At 35.5% G+C, this 17,194-nt stretch overlaps 1 protein-coding gene across 4 annotated transcripts in view; it reads right to left on the bottom strand.

Annotated features, from left to right (window-relative positions):
* Spg7 (SPG7 matrix AAA peptidase subunit, paraplegin) overlaps window positions 1-17,194 on the bottom strand; it is a 431,125-nt gene that overhangs the window by 21,512 nt on the left and 392,419 nt on the right. For 2 of the 4 annotated variants that reach the window (XM_069842717.1, XM_069842604.1), the window contains exons 3-4: window positions 7,395-7,467; window positions 32-334 (exon numbers count right to left, since the gene is read on the bottom strand). In XM_069842717.1, coding sequence (XP_069698818.1) covers window positions 32-334; window positions 7,395-7,467 — 376 coding nt within the window. Of the gene's footprint in view, window positions 1-31; window positions 335-2,081; window positions 2,670-7,378; window positions 7,468-17,194 lie in introns of those variants that run through there. The other 2 variants (XM_069842683.1, XM_069842525.1) reach the window with 2 other exon arrangements.

Below are 17,194 nucleotides of genomic sequence, written 5' to 3'. Positions count from 1 at the left end.
AAAACAAATTTTAATTCAATAAAATTCTCACCTCAGGCTGACCACTGCTTGGAAACAGAAGGGAGAGGATCGCCATCAGCATGTACGCTGTCAGCATCCACAGGAAGGCCTTTGCAAGAAGAGATGAAATTTTATTGTCATCTTCATCCTCTTTATTTGGCTTCTTGTTGTCGTCTTGATTATTTGGGGGCGGGTGCTGCTGCTGAGGGGTTGCATTTGTAGAATGTATACCTCTAGCATGAAGACAGCTTGAAAGTTGATGGGTTGTTCTCAGACCTGAACGATGCAGCAGGCTACACACGGCCAGGTACTCTCTTCTTACTTGTTTGTAAACCTTAGAACAAACATAATCTTCAATACTGCAGTAAGTTATAAAATTATTTACAGTAGGCCTACCTGTAGTTTCTAGAATAAGTTAATGAAATGACATGCTTCTTAGTTAAAAGTAAACATGAATTTCATTCACAAACACGTCGTACATTACTATACAAAACAATCTATACTAGTTGGACAAAAGACTTGTAGCTTACTTTATAAATTCAGAAAGTTACCACACTATTTCATTGGCTTTTTCTATAGCTCGCGATACTGAAGTTTTTTTTTGACGAAAAAAGTGGCAAATGGTCTAAATTTCAGATGGAATGTAGTTTTGAATGTGAACAATTCACATAGCACGTCTGTTGATTCGAAAACATAATATTAGAAAATGGGTAAAAATTGAAAATAATTTATCGGTATAGACAATCTAAAATTGATTATTTAACACGTGAAATAAAGACGTAGAAAACTTCAAAATGAATGCGAAATACATAGATCACTTCATTTAGTATATGATAGGCATAACAAAAGCCTAAACTAAACTAACCTAACCTGTCACAGACTCGTATTACAAGGCATACGAAAAGCCCAAACTAACCTAGCCTAACCTAATCTGTCACAGATTTCCTCACCATAGAACTCAGAAAAATGCAAGTTGGAAGTTTCAGTGTCGCTTGTTATATAAAAGCCCTTTACTGAAACAAACATTTTATTAAATACAAGGCCTACAATGAATGTAGTTTTTAGTACCTACGTAAATATTTACCAGTAGGTTACTTCAACAGCACCATGAGTTCACTGCAATTGGTATATATTAGTGGTAGTATCTGATCATGGGGTTGGTGTTGCACTGTGTTTATCTTCCGTCATCGTTTTTTTCCCGTAAATAACTTAATGCGAATTAAAAGTTAGGTTAGGTTAGATGAGTGGATAGATAAGTAACAGAAGACTGAGGATTGTGGCAAGATTAGAGTGGATTAAATGAGAGGACAGTTAAGTGACAGGAGACCAATGACTGCGACAAGGTTAGAGTGGGTTAGATCAGGAAATAAGTGACATGAGGCTGAGGAATGTGACAAGGTTAGAATATGTCAGATCAGGAAATAGCTAAGTGGCATGGCTGGGGAATGTGACAAGATTGCCGTGTATTAGATGAGGGGTAGCTAAGTGGCTTGAGGCCGATGAAAGTAACGAGGTTAAGAGAGGGTTAGAAGAGAGTATAACCAAGTGACAGGAGAGTAGGTTAGATGAGAGGATAGCTAACAGAAGATCAAGGACCATAACAATGTTAGTCACATGTGACTTCTCTCTCCCAATATTTGACCACAGTTGGTGCTGCTAAAATATACAAATGACTTATTTCCTTATGAAAGAAAGGTTGTCAGATTAACGATTTAAAAATACTAGAACGGAGATCTCACAGAAATGAAGGGATGATAAAATTTCGTGCTTATCAATCTGAGAAAAATGTAGTGATAGGAAAAGGTGTGCCTAAAATATTGAGGCTCTACATTCTAGGCCTACAACTTATTAATCTCCGTCAATTAAGTCCTGATAATCTCAAAGAACGGTGTAACGGCTTGTTCCTGTCACTCACTCCCTATATGATGCGCATTTGACACCTAATGTGCTTAGCTGCACCAGACTTTCAGATTTTCCCTTAAAGTCTTTTCCGCGTTTAGGATAGCACTATATTCACCATTAAATATTGGTTAAACAAATTGCAATTTTTGTGTACATACTTCAAATTACCGGTAACTTACTTGTGTATTAAATCCAGCTTGTCTAATGCTGTGGTAACTTGACTTCTTTAAATGTGACTTGGCAAGAGATGTTTCACAATTAAATGTAGTTTTACATCTTTCACTTGCTTTAAGCAATCTATGACAACTCACATATCTTCTAACGAAGTTATCCAATATAACCTTAGGCTGAATTCTGTACATTTTAAGGAAATTTGTTATCTTGTGCAAGGTACTGATTGTATGAGGTAATAACAAATTCTTCCTTCATCATAACATGATCATGATTCAACAGAATATTTACTGTACAAACATTCAGAAGACTTATTATTTTGATTTACATGCGGCAAAAGAATAAATCACTTGCAATATAAATTAATAGTAATGTTTATATTCATGTTGAAAGTCGAAACACAAATTCACTTCTTCGTGACAGCCGCCATGTTTATTGTAACAAGTGTAACCAACATTACAAATACAACGTAACAGAAAATTTTCTATTCGCACGTGTAATTTATAATAAAGTAATAAAGAGTATAACAATTAATATCACCAACTGTACAGATGTCACAGACAACTAGATGAGATAAAGCTTCGAGAAAAAGCTTTTCTTAGGTAATTTGTGTAAATAAAATAATTATTTCAATTCATTTTAGTTCTTCCATTGCCCGCTAGGTGACTCACTTGAGTCGTCAGTAGCGAGTTCCAGATATACACAGCAGATGACGCACTCTTGTTTTTTTAAAACTGATTTTCCATTGGTTTTTAACGACGCTGTATCAACCGACAGGAGATGGAATTCTTGATGTTAATGTTATGGTTTATTTAACGACGCTCACAACTGCAGAGGTTATATCTGTCGTCGATATGCAATAGGGGACACGTCCAAAATAACAAAGTGTTGGAAAATCGCAAAAAAGCCATAACACATTAAAATAATTTAAATGTTCATGAATCCTGAATGTATGTTTCCATAGTGATCTAATTAGAAAAAAAGTATATGAACAATTTAATTTGTTAACTTAGTTATAGTTTTTGCGATTTTGAAACGCCTTGTGATTTTGTACATGTCCCCTTTCGCAAATCGGCGACAGATATCAGCGTCGCCGGCTGTGCCGGAATTTTGTCCCGCAGGAGTTCTTTTATATGCCAGTAAATCTACTGACATGAGCCTGTCGCATTTAAGCACACTTAAATGCCATCGACCTGGTCAGGGATCGAACCCGCAACTTTGGGCTTAGAAAGCCAGCGCTATACCAACTCGCCAACCAGATCGACTGGAATTGTTGATGGAAAATTACATACAAGATGTTTGAGATTCTCTGAGCTCCACTTGGTACCGCCTGAGCTACACTGATGGCTTTTACCATAGCTTTTACAGTTTATTCTCGCAGTTTTCATACCTAATTAATTAGGGCACGTTAAAATTAATCAAAGAGCTTTTTGACATACCTAAGTCTTACGCTCTCACAAACTAATAAGTTAAGAACATAAATTATCATGATGTAGACCTATATTAATATCTCTATAAATTCAATCTCCTTTGCTATCACTGAACAATAAATTTATTTACTTATTTATTATTTTGATAATAATTGTAGCATAAAATATAATATATACAGAAAAACTTTAGCTAGCCCCTGAAAGAGGAGAACTCGTGCTCAGGGGCGGATTCCTGAATTGAAATTAATAAGTAGGCTATACAATACAATTTGTCTTATGTCTACTGTGCAATTATAGTATATATATATTTAAATTTACAATTTTTCAATTTTTATAAAATCCATACATAACTTTTTAAATATAATACTAGAACTATTAGAATTGACAAGATTAGGATATTTAAATATAAATTTGTTATATATTCTTGGTCCTAAATTACTACTATGATTAAATACTGTAACAGTGTTGCATTTTGGTTCAAACAATCTTCAAGGATTCATACCTTTTGTTTCATAACTATGAGATTACAATTCAAAATTATTTCGATTTTTATGTATGAATTTTATTAATACAATATAATAAATTTGTCTTACGTTAAGTACATTAAAGTCTAGAAACAAATTTTGAGATGGAAAATCAATAGGTTTATGAAGACATATTTTAATTATTTTCTTCTGTAATAAATAAAGTGGATTAAAATTGGATTTAAATGAGCTACCGTATCCTATAATTCCATACATAATTACCGATTCAAATAAAGTTAAGTATATTGTGCGTAATAAACTTATTGACAAGTAATTCCTCAATAAAACAAAATAATATATTGATAGAGTTAAAAAATTACTATAAATGAATAAGAACAAGCCTCAAATGAAGAGAAATTACTAGTTTTACTGTTCTGATAAAAAAACGTAAATAAAGCTTCTTACTTTAAAATGAAAGCTATCAAGCTATCAACCATTTTACAGAAAATTCATGCTGTTCTTTAAGAAGAGGTACGATCACGATACTTCTCTGTCATGTGGCATTCAAGAACTGAATAGCCGCCCAGAAGAAGGTTGTAACCAGCAAATACGAAATTCTTAAAAAATGGGGGAAATCACATTGTACTGAACATACTTTTAATTTTCTAGAGCAAGGTTGACATTCAGACACGTGCGCTGATTTTTATACGAGTACAAGCATTACAATAACACATCATTAACAACCATTATTCACGAAAATGTCAACTTATGAGAAATGAGGGTTACAAACTTGTTCTGGGCGGCTATTCAATCACTGAAAGACTTGTTATAAGTTGTATGAAAAATTTCCATCACAACAAGGGTAGACTATATATAGCCACAATGACAGAGCTGGCTTAAGAGGACCGCGTACTCGAGTTCATATCCCGGCGTTAGTGGAAAAGTTTTTTTTTTTTGTGAGGGGCTTTACTTCGTCATTCGACGAATACTCTCCACAATTCCCTTTTCAGTATCATTTCGGTCTCGAAAAAAGGACATCTCCTATACTTGTGTGACGCCGAATCGGCTGTCCGCAATGGTGGGTGTTTCTCACGGTTTGTCCAGAGACTGGTAGATGGCAGTGGTGGTGGATTCTAGATGACTCCTCGTTCTGTATGAGGGGCACCGGAGCTCCCCAAGTTCTTGCTAGCGTCACAGGGGTGACGACTCATATAAAGGTATGAGCTAAGAGTAGAGACCGGCACAATATAAAGAATATTTTGCCAACTATGAAAATATGAAACAAATATTTAAATGCTAAAATATCTTCGTTCATAAACCATTTCAAGTAGGCTTACATAATTATTTTAAAATAAGCCTTCAGGGATTAATACTTTTGTCTATATTAATATTCTACCAAGTAAAATACAATCGTGAAAAAAAAAAAAAAAAAATTGAAAAATACGAAGATTTTTATTATATAAGAAAATTTTACCAAAATATTATGAAATATGAAACATTTTTTTTTTGGCGTGAATTACATTCCACAAAACATAAATCGTGAAAATTTTTGTTCCCTCACTGCTAGCAGGAAAGTTTTCGAATAAGAAAGTTGCTTACATATTTCGCCTGTCTCTATTATATGAAACTATTGTTAAGCGATTACGTTATGTAAAAAATGGGTTTACAATGTTCACTTTGATCACATCCTTTTACAATTCAGATAAGTTGTCTTCTGTAACTTAAAAATACACGTCTGTACGAAAATGGTGTTTTATGCTTTTCCGTGACTTAGACTTAGAGCTTATGTCAATACTTAATGACCTAGTGTATTAAGGGACAATGCAATTATTGTGAGAACTTTACATATATCGTCACATTTTCCTACTTTAATGTTAGAGTCCTACGTCACTTATTGTAACATGAAAAGTGCGCATAAACGATACAATGTAAGAAAGACTTATTGACCAAAGGAAAAAGATGGCCGGCGATTCGTAGAATTCTTATAATTGCGTGGAACGTTTAAGTGGTTGGGTCGACCTGGTTGGCGAGTTGGTATAGCGCTGGCCTTCTATGCCCAAGGTTGCGGGTTCGATCCCGGCCAGGTCGATGACATTTAAGTGTACTTAAATGCGACAGGCTCATGTCAGTAGATTTACTGGCATGTAAAAGAACTCCTGCGGGACAAAATTCCGGCACATCCGGCGACGCTGATATAACCTCTGCAGTTGCGAGCGTCGTTAAATAAAACATAACATGCAAATCAAGATTTCAGGTATAACTCCCTGTAAAGTTGATTTGAATAATTTCGAGGGAATAATTGTTCCGGAGCCGGGTATCGAACCCGGGACCTTTGGTTTAACGTACCAACGCTCTACCACTGAGCTATCCGGGAACTCTAACCGACACCGATCCAATTTTTCCCTCTATATCCACACACCTCAAAGTGGGTTGACAACCGTCAAGCAACCAACTTCGAGTGCACACTAACTCCGTGTGACTTAAATTGTGGTTTTCTGTTAACGAACAGTGACGTGTATTATGCAAATCAAGATTTCAGGTATAACTCCCTGTAAAGTTGATTTGAATAATTTCGAGGGAAAAATTGTTCCGGAGCCGGGTATCGAACCCGGGACCTTTGGTTTAACGTACCAACACGGAGTTAGTGTGCACTCGAAGTTGGTTGCTTGACGGTTGTCAGCCCACTTTGAGGTGTGTGGATATAGAGGGAAAAATTGGATCGGTGTCGGTTAGAGTTCCCGGGTAGCTCAGTGGTAGAGCGTTGGTACGTTAAACCAAAGGTCCCGGGTTCGATACCCGGCTACGGAACAATTTTTCCCTCGAAATGATTCAAAACATAACATTTTTTTTAAGTGGTTGGTGGTTGTGTGACTTCAAATAATCATAGATGAGAATCATCTCAGCATAATCATAAAACAAAGAACTTCAACTTTTAATGAATATTGTACCAATGCAAGAAAATAAATTCAACATTAGCTGCTCAAGCCACTAGTAATATCTTGAATATAATGCACATACTATGATATTCAAACTTGATTTATTTTTCCAAGAATATGTTGCGGGTTGTATCGGCCTGCTGCCGCTAAGTTGCAAATATATGTTGCGGGTTGCCTCGGCGTATTCCCACTAAGGAGCAAGATACACGTAGGCCTAGTATTTAGAAATGGTAGCGGACATTTTACCCGACATTTTGCACGTTAGAATTGTTAACGTTTTGTATAATAAATCATGATGTAGGCCTACAAAAATTTGAAAGTGAAAACTACATTATTAGATAAGCAACAAAGAAAATGTTTTTCATTTTTAAAACATTTAAGATAGGTTATTTTGTTAATTATAGAGGGGAAGTTGTAAGTAAGCTCTATTAGGTAACAACTATCAAACAAGTCGAATACTACATAGCATTCTGACCCTGTGAGATTTGTACCGGGGACTTCTTTAGGTGTCTTCGTCGTATTTCCATCTCCAGAAAGAATCTTCTCCGGATCGTTCCAAAAACCCTGAAAAATGAGAACATTTTTTAGTAAGCTGTAAATTGCCAACACAGATTCAACGAACAAATTACAACTTTATACAATTTGTGTGTAACTGTATTACATATTGGATGGTCCATATGTTCGTAGCATTTTCCTGTACTTCCATTCATTTAATAGTACTATAGTGGCACAACTACCATAGCAACGAAAAACTTATTTGAGAACAAAGGCCCATAACGTTTTATTCATTGTAATTTCTGGTGTCGAAAGATCAGGATAGAAATCATCAGATCTGATTTGAAGTAAATACTAGTTTTCCATACTATATTTGCTTAAAATAAATTGTCGACAATTTCCTTGGAAACTGAAAAAAAAAAAAGTGCCAGGAGGTTTGAGAAGATCTGTATGATTGCCGATAAGGTCTATAGGCTACAGGAAGTATTATTACCACAGTCTATAATTTACAATCACGAAGCTCAATATGTAGCGAATATGCATCCATAGATAGTTGCTAACCACTAGGATCGCTACTATCGCCTCATCACAATGTGAAATAATACCGGCACAGTCTATTGCTCCTAGTACCCTCAACAACTCAAGCTACGTGACTTTATATACTAGACTGTGGTATTCCGGTAATGGAATAAGGATAAATTATACTATTAGTACGTAGACTAATGCATTGAAGACCATAATAAATTGTTCACAATGTTGGGTTTTTCGGATGACATAAGCATCTCCATGGAAACGTCAGTGTAATTTCCGTGGCACAAACTCATTTAATTTTTTTTTTTGCTATTAGTGCAGGTTGAGAATCTAGACCTTACACGTGAAAATCCGTTCCGATGAAGTGAGTAGTGGCTAACGAGAAAGACAGGCTACGGCACGAATCAGAGTCACGTGGTTATCAGTGGCGTAGCGTCAATGTAAGCTAAAAAGCTTAGCTTCCCCAGTTAATAATAATTTCATAATAAACCTGCAGTTTATGAACAAAATTATTTATTAATTTTAATAGAGTTTATATTTAAGCGTTAAATAATGTGATGCGGCAGCTCAGGAGGATTTGTGATGCAGCAGTAAACAAGAAGCCTGCACACACCAGTTTCCAAGCAGACTGGTTTCTTCTGTGTAATCCACTCCGCAGATTTTCCATCCCTTTCTAACTAAACTACCCTAGTCGCAAGGCTCGCAAGAAGCTAGCTTTAACATTTAAAATAAGTAGTTTCCGAGTTATCCCTTTTCGTCAGTTGTGTTCAGTTGAAGTGTTAGTGTGCGTTGTAGCTGAAATAATAAATAATGAGCGAAATAACAGTTCCTGACACTAATTTACTTGAATTTTTTTAGGACAATTGTATTATCAAGACTGACTTACGAACAAAAGTGTGATTTAAAAAGCAAATGACCGACTCCCTTGCTGTCAATGAAGGACACAACCAAAAGACAGACGCATACTTACGTAATGGTACTAATATTGTGATTTCTCGAAGTATGACAGGGAGTGAGCTAATGTTATACGTATACGTGTCTATTTGTTAAGAGATATGTGTAAACCGTGAATCATATTTTACTACGTATCATTTGAGGTCATGCCTTATTGATGTTACTTACGATGTTCCAACCAATCTTGACTGCTGACTTGGCATTGACTACTATTTATTTTAAGACTGTATTTTTGTAATACGTTTTCTCATATTGCATGAAAGACAGCTTGAGTTCGCTTCCCCTGCTCAAAATTTCATGCTACGCCACTGGTGGTCATCATGGTCTAGTCATGGCCATCTAAACAATCGCCTAATATAAATACATGTTCGAAGTTCTAAAAAAAAAAAAAGGGATTGCTATATTAAACTCATGTTAAACCCCGTTAAACTTTGCTATATTTATATATAAACTTGTTCAGTGTTGGCCATGTTATGACTAAAGGCTGGTCAACAATAAACCGGGAACGAAAACGAGAACGGAAATATTGTTAAATAAATGTATTTGAATGTGGGCATTCACAATTAACTTTCACGTTCCCGTTCCCGGGCTCCGGCATGCTTCTCGTTAATTGTGAGTGCTCACATTTAAATACATTTCAGCAATATTTTCGTTCTCGTTGTCGTTTCCGTTCCCGGTTTATTGTGAACCAGCCTTAAGGGTATGTGTACGTGAACGACGACAAATATTATTAGAAAATGCAGGCTCGAAATTTCTAAAAGAAAGAATAAAATGAACTCACAATTGGACAAAAATTACAAGGTACCACAACGAGACTTATTAGAACTTAAATATCTGATAAAATTATAAAGAAAGTTTACTAATAATATTTTTCAAACCAGTTTTATGAAAGTATGAAAAAAAAAAAAAAAGAAAAAAAAATTCTACAATTACATCATTTGGTAACCATAACATTGTTATGATTTCTCTGACATTTTTTATATTTTTCCTGCATGTAATAAACACTTATTTCTGAAAAGCAGACTACTCTCAGACATGCAGAGATGTTTATTTTAATACAATTAATTTTTTATTTGTCCTATATAAAATATATTAACATTTATATAATATTTTTGTAACCTAATTTTTCTATTTTCAAAGAAATGGGCATCATTTTTAATCTACCTTTTGCATAAATGCATGTTAAATCAGTGTACAAAATTTCATAATTCCATCTCTAATGGTTGTGGATTTATGAAATAATATGTGTGAAAATGTTCAAATTTTTGAAAATTAAACTTAAAGTAAAACTTAACCATAAAAAATATTATTAGCAACTTTTTTTATACTTTTATCAGATATTTAAGTTCTAATAAGTCTTGTTGTGGTACTTTGTAATTTTTGTTCAATTGTGAGTTCATTTCCTTATAAAATTAAGGAAATTTAGAGCCTGCATTTTCTGATAATATTAGTGGTCGTTCACGTACATATACCCTTAAGAATGTGACGTCGCGCCGTACGTAGCCTGTCTTTCTCGTTAGTCACATGATTAATAAACTTACGTTATACGTAATCACAATGCTGTTTTCACAGACAAAGGAATGCATCCCTTTTTTGTTTGCCGAGATAACAATTTTATTAATTTTCGTAAATCTGTGTATTGAAGTGAACTTACAGATTACAGATTCATTTCTTTGCCTTTGTGATTCTTCACTTAATGGAGGGATGAGCGAAGATCGCATGAAGAAATGCTATGAATTGTGTTCCACAGATATATCCATTAACACAACTTTCCGAGCTGAAAACAACTCTAAAACGCGGTGTGAAATGGAAGCCACCCACCGCATTACATATCATCATCTAATACAAAAATCGATGTGAAATTTAAATGAAGCGCCGCTGCTTTGCATATTCATACCAGAGTTCTTGAATAAATGAAGATATAATCGGAGCGACATCAACAATTCAAAAAGTTACAGAGCAACTAACAAAACATGCTGAAGCCACTGACAAAGAAGCCAGAACGTGAAGCTGAACAGTACCCACAGTCTTCATGTATATTGCAATTCTTTATTAAAGCTAGCGCGTTGGTCTTCCATCCAGAATACCCGAGTTCAATCCCCAGATTGGCCGTGATGAGAAATTTGTGGTGGACAAAACAGATAGATTTTGTCGGGATAGCCTACTCCCGTTTCCATCTTTAGTTACACCAATACTCTTCACCTCCCCATAATTTCATTCTTCATCTACAATAGATAAACAAGGTCGGAGTGAAGTCTGGGGAACAGTACGGGTCTCTGATTCTGATATATAGGGACCGGATTTTTATGTAATATCAAGTTGTGAAATATGTACATATTTATATAAGAAAAATAAGCTGAATATGTACCAAAATATGTAAAATCATGAAAATATTTAATATCAATATCTGCGCTGGTTTGTATTGTTAAGGGAAGACTCCACTGAAAATCATGAACATTTTTCCAAATTTCTTTTAGCTATTTCACTTATTCAGAATTTATATTTTCATACCCCAAATGGATTCAGCTCAATTCTGATTACAAATACTCGTATGTTTACACTTTGTAAATTAAGGCTGGAAGGGGGCGTGGAATTTAAAGAGCTGTCAAAATTGTTTTTCATCGAAGAATTCTTTTTTAAAATTTCTGATTACAAATCTAGTAACTTTCTGTTGGCTCCCTGAAGTTACTAGATGAATGTAGCGGAGGAGAATATTAATTTACATAAATATATTCATTTTATTTTCAAATCTATTTTTCTGTGTTCATTTTTGTTGATTCAACATCAAGTTTCTTATGCCAAATATTAATTAATCTGGATGAAATTTTTACTGCAAGTATTTATGAGATAGCTGCATGTTTCTATGCATTTATTTTGTGAGGAATTCTGAATAAATTCTGAATAAGTGAAATAGCTAAAAAAATTTGGAAAAATTTTCATGATTTTCAGTGGAGTCTTCCCTTAAGCCTAGATATTGTAGTCTGGTACAATTTTTAATTTTCTGTTCTTCATGACGATTTCTACTGTTTCTGGTGCTCTTCCGCCGTTTCTGAGTATCATCATTTTGTATTGTCCGCATTTATATCAAATTTGTTTTTATTGCACCATTTTACCACGATGTTTATTGTTTCTTGTAACTTTGTAAGGTCTTTAGACCATACTACTATGTCGTCCGCTTATGCGTATGAGATTATTCCCTTCTTGATTTTTGCAATACAGAGTAGTTGTATGAGAAAGGTTGCCTTTTGTTCACTTATATTTACAGTGGGCGGTAAGGGGTGAGTGCCTCTTTTACTTCCTGGAACTGAGATGTTATGTTTCGTCCCGAAGTATATCCTTTCTCGGGTAGGTAAAAAGGCTTTTTAAATCTGTGTATTTCAAATTGTAAACTTCGCCAGCAGAAGTTTTCTTTTTCCTTTTAAGGAAGTAAAAATGAATAAAACCCGTAAATATGTAGATTTATGTAATACCAAGCCATAATATGTAATGTGGGGTAAATATGTAAAAATATGTAGTACCTATCAAATTTTAATATATTAATGGTAATTATGAGATTCGCAAAGATTTGTTATTTATAAACGGTTAGGTTGAAAGGAATATAATATGTAATTACATAAAAATCCGGTCCCTACTGATATATAAATTCTAAGGCAATGTTGAGCAAAAGAGAGAAAGTAAAAAGAACGGAGAAACCCCGTCCATGTCCTTTTCGCTTACACAGACTTATAAAAAAATACACAGTAAGACGTGGTAAGACTCTGTGCATCAGTGGTGGATTTTGGACACCGGCGAGAGTCGAAATTTCGTAAAAGCTATGATGCTTGGCTGATACAATCAGTCACTGACGTTCCTGTCTGCTCGTGCCGCACCAAAACATTACTGTCTCAACCGGGGAAGGTGGAGTGCTGAGTTAAGAGGTGGTCTGCAATGACTCAATTGAGGTACTAGAGTCCAGTCATGTTCTAAGGGATTCAGGATCCGGACCTTGGGGTTTATCAGGTACTCGGAATGAGATCTGGATCTGTCAAGGCTGAGGCAGGATGGCCCATCTGTCATCGGATTCATGAATATTATCCAGACCACCTGTCGGACTGGAACAATAATCAATGACAGTAACTTCACAGAGTAAATCCTTAAGACGAAATAAACAGAATTTTTCCTTATCATTTTGCGTTATTTCTTTGTATTAAGTGGAAAATCGACTTTGTTTCTAGAAATATTTGCAACATCGCTATAAATTCAGTAGCATAACTTCACAGAGTAAATCCTTAGCCTATGACGAAAGGAACAGAATTTTCATTTACCATTTTGCGTTATTTCTTTGTACTCAGTGGAAAATCGACTTTGTTTCTAGAAATATTTGCAACATCGCAATAAATTCAGTAGCATAACTTTAAAGAGTAGATCATTAAGACGAAAGGAACAGAATTTCCCTTTACCATTTTCGTTATTTCTTTGTGTTCAGAGGGAAATCGACTTTGTTACTAGAAATATTTGAAACATCATAGTAAATTCAGTAATTTTTGCCAACGTATAAAAACACCTTTTTCACAGCAGTGATGTTGGTTTTGTTGACCTGCTAATGTCAACATCAGGTCTTTTTCACGAAGTGACTCTCCTTACGTCCAGCGGCAGTCAGGCCTACGTCGAAGCACACGTCTGGTAACAGCGTTGCCAAACATCCATTACTTAAAGTGATTTATTAATAATTGAAATATTAAAATTTTTTAAACCGTAAACTTGACAGAAACATTTTGAAAAATATATGTTGAAACTGAAAATGACAAACACATCAACTATGTAGGGGAGACTGTTGTACCTCTAAACACTTTTCAATTTTTTTTTTTTTTTAATTTTGGGAAATTAAATTTTTTAAATGAAAAAATGCTTGAAATAATTATTGAAGATTCCTTTACAACTTTCTGTATGTACTTTTCTGTTTTACAGATCTATTAAGGATGGAAAAAATAAAATGAAGAGATATGTAATGTGTTCAAAGGTACAACAGGTTCATGTACCTTGGAACATACCCTCTTGTAAGTTGGAACAAATGGAATATAGGTGGGAATATAGCTATAAAAACTGATAATCATATTTGAAATGTATTTGCCATCATAAACCAGAGCAGGCTTCTCTGATTTAGATTTTATTTCCTGGAGGAGCCATAACTGCTTCAACAGCTTTCTTCAAGGCATCCGGATCAATTGGGGGCCTATTAACTCCAGACTTACTTCGTGACATGATCTTAAAATAAAAGAAAAACAAAATAATCGACAGCATCGTGTACTTTGGAACATGTTCCATGGTAGAAGATGTTTTGTGTTCAAAGATACAAGGTGTACTTTTAAACAAATATGGCTTCCAAAACCAGAGATTGGAATAAATCATGGAAATTAAAATATGTTATTACTCACCAGATGATAGGGAACACACAGTACTTGAAAGATATTAACAAATACAATCTGGTTTGTGTGTTTTTTAGTAGGTTATTTTACGACGCTTTATCAACATCTAGGTTATTTAGCGTCTGAATGAGATGAAGGTGATAATGCCAGTGAAATGAGTCCGGGGTCCAACACCGAAAGTTACCCAGCATTTGCTCATATTGGGTTGAGGGAAAACCCCGGAAAAAACCTCAACCAGGTAACTTTCCCCGACCGGGAATCGAACCCGGGCCACCTAGTTTCGCGGCTAGACGTGCTAACCGTTACTCCACAGGTGTGGACGGTTTTGTGTTATATATGAATGAACGAAATGTTTACTTTTGGTACTAAAAACTTCTTTTGTCCACGGAACTCACACTTTGCAGTAAATAAAACTGAAACTACGACCAGAGCTACTTAGCGGCTTTCTCTGCAATCTACTTCAGTTTGAGTCCTCTAGGTAGCAGCAAAAATTAAAAAAACAAAAAATGTTCAAAGGTACACTATGCTAAAGGTACAACAGTCTCCCCTGCTTATGTGATAACTTATGGTTCTTGGGAGGTAGAGGCAAAAAAAAAAAAAATCGAAATAAATAATACTTACTTACTTATTGGCTTTTAAGGAACCCGGAGGTTCATTGCCGCCCTCACATAAGCCCGCCATTGATCCCTATCCTGAGCAAGATTAATCCAGTCTCTACCATCATACCCCACCTCCCTCAAATCCATTTTAATATTATCTTCCCATCTACGTCTCGGCCTCCCCAAAGGTCTTTTTCCCGCCGGCCTCCCAACTAACACTCTATATGCATTTCTGGATTCGCCCATACGTGCTACATGCCCTGCCCATCTCAAACGTCTGGATTTAATGTTCCTAATTATGTCAGGTGAAGAATACAATGCGTGCAGCTCTGCGTTGTGTAACTTTCTCCATTATCCTGTAACTTTATCCCTCTTAGCCCCAAATATTTTCCTAAGAACCTTATTCTCAAACACCCTTAATCTCTGTTCCTCTCTCAAAGTGAGAGTCCAAGCTTCACAACCATATAGAACAACCGGTAATATAACTGTTTTATAAATTCTAACTTTCAGATTTTTTGACAGCAGACTAGATGACAAAAGCTTCTCAACCGAATAATAACACGCATTTCCCATATTTATTCTGCGTTTAATTTCCTCCTGAGTGTCATTTATATTTGTTACTCTTGCTCCAACGAAATAAATAATATGAAGGATATTTTCGATATTAGAAACATTATTCGATATCTTTCAGTAGTCTATCGACGACGATGATGATGATGATGATGATAATAATAATAATAATAATAATAATAATAATAATAATAATAACTACTGCATTTTGTGAGATGAGACCGAGGATTCGCCATAGATTACCTGAAATTCGCCTTGCGGTTGGGAAAAACCACGGAAAAAAAACCCAACTAGGTAATGAGCCCAAGCGGGATCGAACCCGCGCCCGAGTGCAACTCCGGTTCGGTACAAAAGAGCCTCAGCCGATTGAGTTACGCCGGTGGCTCATTTCTTTCAAGAACAAAGAGCAAATTATCACTTCCTTTTAAGCGCTGGTTTGCTTTTAAGACTTAAGGCTGTTCACAATAAACCGGGAACGGAAACGACAACGAGAACGAGAACGGAAATATTGTTAAAATAAATGTATTTAAATGTGAGCATTCATCCGTTCTCGTTGTCGTTTCCGTTCCCAGTTTATTGTGAACCAGCCTTTACACATGCGCCTGTCAGGCTTTACGGTAGTGGAAAGAAAAGAGAGACAGATCATCAGCTTAAAAGCTGGTTCACAATAAACCTGGAACGGAAACGACAACGAGAACGAGAATGGAAATAATGTTAAAATAAATGTATTTAAATGTGAGCATTCACAATTAACTATTTATTTTAACATTATTTCCATTCTCGTTGTCGTTTCCGTTCCCGGTTTATTGTGAACCAGCCTTAAGGCTCATTCACAATGAAAATTAAACATAACGTAAGCGTTTACTTAAGAATATAAACGTTACGGTAAAATCAAGAAGTCATACCATCATTCACGGTGGGAACATAAACATAACCGCAAACATACTTGGTAACCATGGAAACATAACAACGAGGGCCATTTTCTCATATTCTGTCGTATACTTCAGCGCTCCACGATTGTGTTCTGTTTGCAAATCACGTAAGCATAAGCATGAAAGTTTGGAGTTTGCAAACTTTCATTTTAACGTATAACGGTAATGTTTATGTCAATGCTTATGTGAATCATTGTGAATGATCGCATTTGGTAGCCTGGGCGCAAACTTCTGTGTTTATGTTACAGTTATGTTTAATTTTCATTGTGAATGGACCTTTAACTGGGCAATATCGTATTGACTACGTGTGACCTTCAGACCAATATTCTTGTGTCCCGTACCAGAAGAGAAAAGAACTCTATCACAGTAGCAGACTTTTAATTAAGTTACATAACGAATACAGACATTGCATGATCTCTCATCTCAGAGTAGCCTATTGTTAAATAGGTTAATATTATTTTGTAAATGAAAGCGTTGTTCAATATTAACAACAGTTTGGACAGAACAGCAGGTAAAAGCTGGATGTGAGACTATAAACTGGCAACTCTGCTGCACGTTGCACACGTTTAATGGTATATTATGTTCTCGAGTGATTTTAAAACTGAAACGTTTTAATAGCGCGCAACAAACGCTGGCCAAAAATCAGACTAGCGCGAATAGACGAGGAATTTAAAAACAGGAGATCACACATCGAACTGCATTGTAAATGACGGTAACACCTATTTACACAGTCAGCGGTTCCCACTGAGCCAGGGCCCGGGGGGGTCATTAGCATACAGGCATGGCGGCCATTGTTCGTGCGGAT

This window comes from Periplaneta americana, chromosome 1 (genome assembly GCF_040183065.1).
Source record: "Periplaneta americana isolate PAMFEO1 chromosome 1, P.americana_PAMFEO1_priV1, whole genome shotgun sequence".
Taxonomy (NCBI): Eukaryota; Metazoa; Arthropoda; class Insecta; order Blattodea; family Blattidae; genus Periplaneta; species Periplaneta americana.
Note: the sequence above shows the minus strand (reverse complement) of the source record. Positions and strands in the feature narration are given on the sequence as shown.